The 10,282-nt window shown below is 48.0% G+C and overlaps 1 protein-coding gene across 1 annotated transcript in view; it reads left to right on the forward strand.

The window, feature by feature from the left end:
* Nucleotides 1-8,783, forward strand: part of LOC104832734 (exocyst complex component 1-like) — a 28,441-nt gene extending 19,658 nt beyond the window's left edge. Inside the window, exons 10-17 of the mRNA XM_010569081.1 lie at nucleotides 2,032-2,150; nucleotides 2,381-2,491; nucleotides 2,839-2,909; nucleotides 3,528-3,768; nucleotides 4,597-4,780; nucleotides 6,017-6,216; nucleotides 8,327-8,521; nucleotides 8,628-8,783. Of these exons, the coding sequence (XP_010567383.1) occupies nucleotides 2,032-2,150; nucleotides 2,381-2,491; nucleotides 2,839-2,909; nucleotides 3,528-3,768; nucleotides 4,597-4,780; nucleotides 6,017-6,216; nucleotides 8,327-8,521; nucleotides 8,628-8,783 (1,277 nt within the window). The remainder of the gene's footprint in view (nucleotides 1-2,031; nucleotides 2,151-2,380; nucleotides 2,492-2,838; nucleotides 2,910-3,527; nucleotides 3,769-4,596; nucleotides 4,781-6,016; nucleotides 6,217-8,326; nucleotides 8,522-8,627) is intronic.
* Nucleotides 8,784-10,282: the final 1,499 nt, after the last annotated feature.

The raw sequence follows: 10,282 nt of genomic DNA on the forward strand, positions 1-10,282 counted from the left end.
TACCTTGATGGCTACAAGCCTGTTACTGCACTGTTATAAATCACCCAAAGGTGTCTGCCAGTTCCTGGTTGCTGCCATGGCCAGGATGAGACTAGTTTTGCCGGTGCTGGCACCGTGCTTTGCTCCCTGGGATAAGAAGAGATCTGGGCCAGGCAGGTAGCTTCAGGCTTGGCTGGGGATGCTCAGCCCATCATTACTGTGAGCAGCACATTGAAACTACAGCCACCACGTCACTACAGAGCACGATTAATGATAGGGGAAATTTTTAGAAAGTTGCATCCACAGAGCTTCTGCCAGCCACGCTGCAGAAAGGCATCTTCCCTGGGGCTTGCGGTCCTGCCAGCTGAGATTTGCCTGCTCACCTCTGGAGAGCCTGGGGACAAAGCAGGAGGGAGGGCATCACATCTCCTCCTGCATCACCTCCCTCTGGAGCTGAAGTTGACCTCTTCTCGGCTCAAGGACACACTGCAGGGTCAGCAGCACCCTGGCAGTGCACGCACACATCCTTCTGCTGAAGGACCTTGGCAGCAATGGGCACTGACAGCGAGCACAGTCTCTCCCAGCTCCTGGGGACCTTCAGAGACTCCTCCTGTAATATTTTCTGCAAAATTGGTTGGTCTCAGGCTGTTTTGCAGGGACGGCTTGGCTTTGATGAAGTTCTGCGGGAACCTCATCCAAGGTCTTTCCTGACATTTCACCTGCTCAGCTGCTCGTTGGGGTGAGCCGCTGCATGGATGAAAGCCCAGGCTGCAAGGACACTTGCCTGATAATGTCCCTCATCCCTGCTTTAAAATATCCCAGGCTCGCTCTAGCTCGCTGTGCCTCTTTCTTTCTACTGATTATCACAGAAGTGAATTTTTAGGGTTGATTCCCTGCCCTCATAAAGGATTATGTCGATCTCTTCTAAATATACCACCTGATGATTTATTGCTTTGTTTCAGTATTGTGGGAGAGTTTAGAAGCCAAACCCCAAGATGTTTGTAATTAATTGTGAACCAATAATTAAGCCTTTCCCCCCAATTTTCCCATTCCCTTTTCCACACTAAAATTTACAGGCTCATAAAATTCTTTCCTGTTTGCTGTGGGGAGATATTTTTGCCTGGTTTTGCCACTTCCCAGCAAGTGAAATTATCATCACCCATTGCATAAGGGTTGGAAAAAGATTATGAAGCAGCTCATTAATTTTCTCCATGGTTTTAGCAAGGCGGAGGTCATGAGCAGGGCTGTCTGTCATCTCTCATCCCTGCTCGGCATGTAGGGCATCTGACAAATCCTTTCCAAAGGTAAAAGCCCTGCGGGTAGTGGCTTGAATAAGGATATTTCGCATGTTATGAGAAATGGAGAGCTGGCCTGATTCACCCAGGACCTCTGGGTTAGTGGAATGATACCAATTTTTAGAATTAATTAGAAAATAATATGGATGTTTCCCCACCAATTTCTTTCAGTCAGTATAATAGTATTTTTTTAATGCACATTTCAAAGAAATTTTTCAACTTTTCCACTTACGCTAAGCACCTGGTAAAAACACTGTGGTAAAAACTGGTAATGTTTGAAAAGTGTATTAGCTTCCAGGTGAACGTTTATCACTTTAAAAGGCTAATTTTTGAAAAAAGCCAACCCTCCCTCCTGCCTCAATATTGTTTTATGGCAATTTACCATCAAAACTAAGCAACAAACATTTTTCCTGAAACTCTTACAGGCATTTCTGCTGATTTATGCTCTTATCACCCAGGATTTTTCACTCCCCAGTCCTCAAGAGCTAGTACTAAGCACTAAATAGCAAAGGGGTAAGCATCAAAGACAGTGAAATAAAAGAAGAGCAATGAAAAAGAGAGAAACAGATGAGAAGGCAGATAAAAACATGAGAGCAAAGCCTGCATCCCCCATATATCTGAATCCAAGAAGAAAAAGGCCAATTCATGCATCAGATCGGACATAATAAGAGACATTTAAATCTGTTAAAATCATCAGAGGAGCTGGAGAGGCCAAGAGGGATGGAGATGTCTAACCACCTACCAACCTACCATGCAGGTCTTCAGGAAAGCTTAGAGAAGCCGATGGCGATGGGGAGCAGGCAGCAGTCTCGATGGAGCCTTCCTGGGAGCAGAGAAGGCCAGGAGGACACACCGGACAAAGGCAACGTCATCAAGGCAAGGAGCTGAGGTTTTCTAAAGGGTTCATGTGTCCCACAGGGGCTGTGCCAGTGCTGCAACCCATCCCGTGGTCCTTTCTCTGGTGCTGTGTACCTGGAGCAGAAGGAGATGTGTTCTGTACCACTGACCTGACTGAGATGTCACTTCAGGTGGACATGGACACCTACTCCGGTGTCCTCAGTGTGTGCTAGAAGGGTTTTCTAACATGCCCAATGGTTTCTAAGCAGATGTTGGAGCAGGTGCTGAGAGAGCTGCAACCTCTTTGCACCACAGAGCAGCAGTTCATTGAGAAATTCTTCCAGTTAAACCACAGTGCTGCAGACCTGCAGGTGCTGGAGGTAAGTGCCAGGACTCTGTCCTCTCCAGTCCCACTAGCCAGTCCTCCCTCCAGCTGGACACAATCCTCAGCAGGCACAGTGGGGTGGCTGCTTACCTCTGTCAGATACCTGAGCTCTCCTCAGCTCTTGTTCTCTAGCAACCTTCAGTAGTGGGGAAGCTTGAGACATCCTGATTACAGAGGAGAATAAAACTGAACTTAATTGATAGCTCCATCAAAATCACAAGATCTTTAAGCATTAAACACAGGACTCCAATATGAGGCAGCTGAAATGAAACACAGATCTCGAGTTTTCCTCTCTGAGGGAGGGCAGACAAATCATAATTTCCATTCCATTCTTTCTTTCAGGCTTCTGCCACTAAGGGAGGAGAGAGCATGCCATCTCCAGAGGACCCTCTTTGCACCAAGCCTCGGAGCCAGTACGTAGGTGATGACACAGAGCTGGCTGCTCTGACAGGGACATGGTCTGGAGTGTCCTACAGGGACTGCCTGAGGAAATGAAGGAGGGATTTTTTTTTTCACTCTTGACCATCCTGAAGTCTACAAAGTGGTCTCAGGTTTGCACCCTGGGTAGCAAAAACTCAGGAGACATCATAGCTGAGGATGCAGAGAGGCTGAGCAGGGCCTACTGGTTCTGCCTCTCCCCAGTGCAGTGGCTCTGCTTCAGGGTGGGTGAGAAAGCAAGGTTTGTGGTTCATGGAAACCCCTATGTTTTGATCAGTTTTATTTCCTTATTAGCAACGTCATAAAGTGAAAATATACTGCAGAAGAGAAATCTTATAAAAAATGTCAGCATAAAACCACTGAAATTTTTCATTTGGCTGGCAAAACAGGACATTTCAACATCCTCCCACAAGCAGAGATGGTAAAGAGTTAAAGGATGACCCAAGCATAAACAGGCTCCACTGCGATACAGAAGGCTTTGATTCTTTCTTTAGCTTTGCCCTTGCCTCTGCAGCTGGCCACAGGGCCAGTGGCCCTCCCCATTTAATTGCTTACCTTTGTTTTTTGGTTTTTTGTTTGTTTGTTTATTGAAGATTAGAAGAACCTACGACCCAGCTGCTGTGTGAGATCTTCAGTTGCCTGGAACCAGAGCTGAGAGGATTTCTAGACATCTGCAATAAGGTCCACCCATTCGGCTGCTTGCAGGTCCTGGTTACCTTGAATGACTCCATCTTTGAGATGTGGGACTCTTCCTCATCTCTCCCCTCGTCCTTCCTCAATACTGTCCTGGGCAACATGCTGCTCCTGGCCAAGAGCAGCTTCAACAAATGCATTGTGAGTGTCAGCAGGAGTAAACCCAAGTAGACCCGAGTGATGTTTGACCTCCTCCAGAATCTTACAAACTTCTAACAGGATCTTCATTGAGGGCAGTACTGGTTTATATCAGGCAGGAATCTGGCTTTTTGGTTTTGGGAGGACTAGACCCTCATTGCACCAACAATTGTGTCTGTGTGAGGGAGGTGGGACGCAATAAACGTAAGTGCCATCTGTGCCTCCTCTTACCAGGATGGTCAAACCAAAGGGGTTTCTCCCATATAGAGTACTGGGAGGCTGTGGGAGTGATGGCAGTGTGTCAGATGGCTGGAGCCAAGCTCTCCTGTTCCCCTCCTGGCACAGCAGGACATACTCCAGGACCAAGCAGCTGGGAGGAGAGTGGCAGGGGGTGGCAGGTTGAGAGCCCATCAGAATTGGCCAAGGAACCTGACCCTGAGTCCACTGAGCTCGAGGGACATGGTGACATCAGCTGTGTTTGTGCTAAGACCTGGAGCAGCAAGTCTGCTCATAAACCAGCCTGAGAAGTGCAAGAAGTGGCAGTGGTGAACACCTCTGCCCTAGGAGCTGTGTGTCTGTGGGGAGATTGCAGCGCTGTGTCTGAGCAAAGAACCACATAGCCTGGGAGACCAACTCCAGCTAGCACAGCTTCACATCCAGCCTCAAACAAGGATGCTCACATACCTTCCCATAGAAGATATTGTAAATGGAGAAAGTGGTACACACAACCGATTACTTCGCTTGTTTTCTGGCCTGTGCCTTAGTGTGCCATAAAATGAGGCTGGGGCCACGTCAGATCAGAGAATGCCATGTCTTGTGTGTTCTTGCCAGGGGACCTTGTGCAAAGAGATTGAGGAAGCAAAGCTGCCCAGCAAGATGAAAGGTGGGATCCTGCCTTCCGTGAGCCGCTTTGAGGAGTTTGTGAATTTCTCAGAGGAGGTGTTCAGGACAGCTCAGCGGAGAGGGGAGCTGGACAAAGCACATCTCAGGCTGGCCGGCAGTGTCTTCAGCAGCAGTGAGTACAAGCGCTGGGAGCTGGATGCGTCAGGCAAATGTATATCTGCAGCTTCAGGAGTTCCTAGCAATCAGCTGAGCCACCAGAGCAGGGTATGTGGAGACTACCTGCCTCCTGGGCATGCCTGGAGCTGAAACTGCCTTTGCTAAGCAAGAGCCTGGGAGCATCAGACAAATACAGAGAGCGTGGCATGCCAGATGCATGGTGTCTGCCACACCAGGATGGTCCCAGTTTTGACAGGGCTGAGACACATGTGCTTAGCTTTGAATCCAATGTCAACCTCTGCTTTCCCACTATGGAGGGAGTAGCTCCTCACTACAGATCAGACTGCTCTTCTTGCAAGCTCAGAGGTCTTGGGAGCAGCAGCAGCCAAAGAGCAACTTCCCCCAAAACACTGAGGCACATTGGTAGGGACAGAGGGCTCAGGAGAACAAGGCAGGCAGCTTTCAGTAGATCCCTGTGTTGTCCCAGCTGGTGCCCACAGCTGTTTGTCAGTGGAGATACCCTGCTTCCCAGCCTGGAGGGGAGCAGAGGGGCTGCAGAAGTAACAGCTTAGAGCCTCCGAACCACAGATCACGAGGTGGTGTAGAGCAGCAGCTCCCACCTGTGGATGAGCCTGGGGTGACCCACTGAATAGCAGCTCATAAATCCAAAACCACAGCCCCTTCCAGGCTCCAGAAATGTTTATAGTAAAGCAGGTGAGATAGGGAATCAAGCTAATGAACAAGGATCAGTATTTGTGTTACAAATAGTTACTCCATCTGGTATTGGAAGAAGTCAGACAGTTCAAATGAGACAGCCTAATGACATGCTTACTGCCATGAGTGAGAAGGGCCCCCTCTGTTCTGCATGCACAATGAGATACTCAAGCTCTCGCCCTTTCCAGACCAGCTGGCAAGTGGCTGGCAGGACGGTGAGCCATGCCTCCGCTCGGCAGGTTGAGCGCGTGCCATGCTGATGTGCTGCTCTAGAGCCCAGGTTAGGAACAGATTTGGACAGGGCTGGACTTGGATGTCTCTGCACCCTTTTGGGTAAACAGTTTTTAAATGTCATGACCCTGAAGCTCTGCAAGGCAAGGTGGTTGAAGAGCTGAACAATCTGTGATGATGCTCACCTGAGCTCTTGGTTAAACTCTCCACTGAGTGACCAAAGCCTGACAGCATCTGCATCTCATGTCCCTCCTGACCCAGCCTGCAGGGTCTTCTCTCCATACCCGATTTGTTCCTTCCTTTTAAGTCAATAGCCTGTCCTCAGCAAACCTGAAGGTGAACACAGATATGGTCATGATGGAAAATTTCCACCACATCCACTGCTTCCTGTGCCAAAAGAAGATCCACTGCCTGGAGGGCAAAAAGAGAGAAGCCAAGCAAAGGTATGGTGAGCACATGGAGAAATATGTCATCAAGTACCTCGGCCAGCCACTGGAGAAGCTCCATGTGAGTACAGGATAAACTGACCCTTACCTGGGTCTCAAAGGGCAACTGCACTTCCCAAAATTATGAATTAACTAGAGTTCAAATCACCCCTCCCCAAATCCAGCCTGGGATTATATTAATTTGTTGTCACCCCCCCAATGCTCCCACACCTTCTCTGACAAGTTATTGCTGGGTTTCACAGTGCAGCACAGCCCCAGCATGAACAGGGCTCAGCACCATCAGGTGCTGGTACCAGCTCTGCAACTCAGCCTCTGTGCAGCGGCGTAAGGACCTGCTCAGACCCCCACTCCGGGTTGCATGCCTGCGTCTGGCAGATGCTATTTTCTTTTTGCAGGGCTGCCTGGGCTAATAAGTCTAGCAGAGTTTCATGCTTCCCAAGCAGCTGCTTTGTTAACCGAGCTAAGAGCATCTGGCTTTGCTAACTCCAACAGACATCCCCCTTCCTCCCAGAGAGGATGGCTACTCCTGAGAGCCCTCCTCGCCCTGCTCCTTCTCTCTTCTCACTGGCCTAAAACGTCTCACAGACTGAGATCGGCTTGAATTATTTATAGGGCCTGTTACTTACAGTTTGTTTCCAGTCTTTGCTGTCAAACATCATGTAGGTTTGACTGGAAGATCAGTTTGGTGTCTCATGCTACCTGCAGCCCTGCTACGTTAATGGCTTCAAATCCTTCCTCTGTGAGGAAAAGTATCATTTCATTGCTCACAATGAAGCAAAGCAAGTAGCATATGAGGTTACTTGGATTGCATTCTCCTCAGGGACTTCTGGAGTCCTGACGTGGCTTTCTCTAGCAGAGCACACAGCTCTTCAGGTTTGAGCACAATTCACTAACATCTAGAGAAGTTGTAAAGGGGCCTAAGTAATGTAGGAGCCCATTTCTGTTTTTGAAAACAGCTTGTACATTTAAGAACCTGTTTCCATCTGAAAATGCTTAGGATTTAGGGTATTTCTCCACAGCAAAATTGCAGTGGAAATACCCAAGACAACAAACCGATTATTGGTCTGTATGAACAGGAGGCTAGACAGTAGGTTGAAGAAAGTGATTATTCCCCTTTTTCAGCCTTCATTAGACCAGATGTGGAATATCATGTCCAGCTGTGGCAGAGATAGAGATGTATGTCATATCCACCTGTGACCAGTGTCTTGGTGTTGCTAAACTGGAGCAAGGCCAGTGGAGGGCCACCAACATGGTGAGGAGAGGCTGAAGGAGCTGGACTTAGTCAGCCTGGAGAAGAAAATTTCAGGGGTACTTCAGTAGAAGATTATTGAGGTGCACAGCAGGATGATGAGAGACAAGTCAGAAAAAGTAAAAAGGAAGGTTCCAGCTGGATTGAAGGAAAAAATTACTATAAGGATAATAAAGCTTTGAAACAATCTGTCCAGAGAGGTTGCTCAGTCTCTGTCCTTGAAGGTTTCCAAGACCTACCTTGAGCAATGCCCCAAGTACTCTCTTTTGAATTCAGTGTTGAACCTGCTTTGAGCAAGAGGTTGAACTAGAGACCTCCTGAGGTCCCTTCCAGCCCGAGAGATTCTGTGTCTGAAAAGCACATTCAGAAAAAAAAAATTCTCAGCATTGAGCTTTTTGCGGAGCTACGCTGCTCCTAGTACTTTTCTGAAAGCTAGCTGAGGTCTGCATCCCTTGAGGCTGGCATAGCCCTGGGCCCTCAGGCTACAGCCATGCTTGGGGTGGGACATGTGTTCCTTTTGAAACTACAGAGCAGCCTTCCCTGCTTTCATACAATATCCTGGAAGAACTGGGAAAACTTAAGTTTTGCTTTACACTTCTGCAGATGCTGGGATCCCCCAACCCCACCCCTGGCTCCAAACCCTCTGCAGCAAGCAAAGCTGTATGAGGCACCAAGGAACACGAGTGATTTTTCCAGCAGTCCCATTGCTCCATGTACTGCAACCCTTAGAGATGCTGCTTGCCGAGCAGGAAGGGAACTGATGAAATTCTCTATGCTCTGCTTTCCTGGAGGATAAACAATCTCCAATACTTCATTTCCACTTAGACATGGAAGGGAACTGAGGAAAGCGGTCAGGTTTCAGCCCTGATGCAGGAGTCCACCTTAGGGCAGCTCATCAGTGAATGTCTCCTTGCCTTTCCAGCACTTCTTTGAAGGAGTGAAAGCCCGTGTGGCCCAAGGGGTGAAAGAAGAAGAGGTCAGCTTCCAGCTGGCTTATAGCAAGCAAGAGCTGAGGAAGGTCATTGAAAAATACCCTGGCAAGGAAGTTAAAAGAGCCCTTGAGACCCTCTACAGGAAAATCCACAAGTATCTCTCCCCAGAGGAAAATCTTTTGCCGGTAATTGGAGTGTGATCTGGGTGTAACACTGTGATGTTTTGGGGGATTCAGGACTACAAAGCATGTATAGCTGTCATGGGCTGATTAAGGGTCTGTTTTTCCCTAGGTGGTGTGGCATGCTATGGAGCAGGAGTTCCTACGTCAGTACCAAGAGTTTGAGGATCTGATCCAGCGCTGTTATGCAGGGTCAGGGATTGCCATGGACTTCACCATGGAGGACTTGCTGAGCTACTTCAACTCCATCACTCTGTCCAACATGTAGAGGCAACCCTCTCTGGATGTCTGTTGGGAACAGCTCAGGAATCCTTGTCTGCAGCTACACCTTTAAGGAGCTAAACTCAAAACACTTCCCAAGCTGAAGTTTGGCATATGGGGGTCCCATCCTGAACTTAATGCCAAAGTGCCTCTGACTTGTTGGTCTTTGGCTAGATCTCCCTTGGGGAAGTAGAGTTCTCAGACCCAAACCGCAGCTTCCCTGCTCCAAGAAACCATTATGCAACTAGTTAAAAAAAAAATCCCAAACCTCAGATTTCTGCCAAAGTGAGTGCCAGTGCTGTACCTCTTCAGCAGGCCACTTCCCAGTGCAGCTGAACAGCAAAAGGCATCTTCTCTCCAGGAACTCTCTCCTTTTTAGCTACTGTTAGATTTCACAGTGAACCTGTGCCAAAACAAGAGGGTTACAACACACTGAGACACCTGGATGCATGTAGTATTACTATAGCCAGATATCAGAACATGCACCATTGCGCTACCAGCTCTTCAGTAGAGACAGATGAAAGTTCAGCATTATTAATATAAAAAGTTTTATTGCTTTTAGCTAAGAAAGGACTTAAACTGGAATGTAAACTGAATGTAAACTGGACTGGAGCAAATGCTACAGTTCTGAGATCCAAACTGGTCTCTCAGGGAGTTGCCTGTTCTTACCCCATTTTCTTATGAAGCATCTTATAGCAACATCACAACTCACCAATATATTTTTGTTGTTGAAAATATGGCCTCTGTATCTTGTGATGATCATCATGGGGCTAAAATGCTGTCCATTATAACCTTCTCTCTAAAAAACCTGAAGATCCTGAATCCTTTGGTTCAGTACAAAATATCAGGTCCATAGGGATTGCACAGAGTCAAGGACCAGGATATCAGTCTATAAGCCAAAGTCCAGACCATCAGGGCCATTGACCAGGTAAAGGCACATCTGAAGCTAAACTGAAGAACAGCACTCCTACACCAAAACTCAGGTATGGAGCAAAGGCCCTGAGAAGAGCTTAAATATGCTCCAGGGCCTATGCGTGGGGGTGGAAGCCCTCAGGTGAGGCTGGTCAGGGCTATTAAGGTCAATTAGTGCCTTCAAAGCCCTGTCAGGCATCAATGTCAATGATCTTGTTACTAGCACCTGTGGGAACAATTTTGGGAGTTTTAGTAAAGAAAAGATATTAGGATTTTTCCCAAGAAAATGAGGTTTGGGAGGTCCACCTGCTGCTTGTCCCTCTGACTGCCAGCCCCACTGTGTAGCTATTGAACCTCTTGACCTGCAGTGGACAGGACAGCAGAAATCACCGAGACAGTCAGCTCCTGCATGTCTTGTGAAAATCGGGGGCTGACAGAGGGAAGAGGTGTCGACAGCCTCCTTCAAGTGAGGCTACAGCGCGAGCAGAGTGGCTTTCTGTCCTGCTCGCCCCACTCTGGGCCAGCAGGCACAAGGACAGGAGTGGGCTGTCACCCGTGTTTCGAAAATAAATGTGGTTTGTTTTCCATAATTAC

Source organism: Haliaeetus leucocephalus, unplaced genomic scaffold, assembly GCF_000737465.1.
Source record: "Haliaeetus leucocephalus isolate CR32 unplaced genomic scaffold, Haliaeetus_leucocephalus-4.0 Scaffold262, whole genome shotgun sequence".
NCBI classification, from domain to species: domain Eukaryota; kingdom Metazoa; phylum Chordata; class Aves; order Accipitriformes; family Accipitridae; genus Haliaeetus; species Haliaeetus leucocephalus.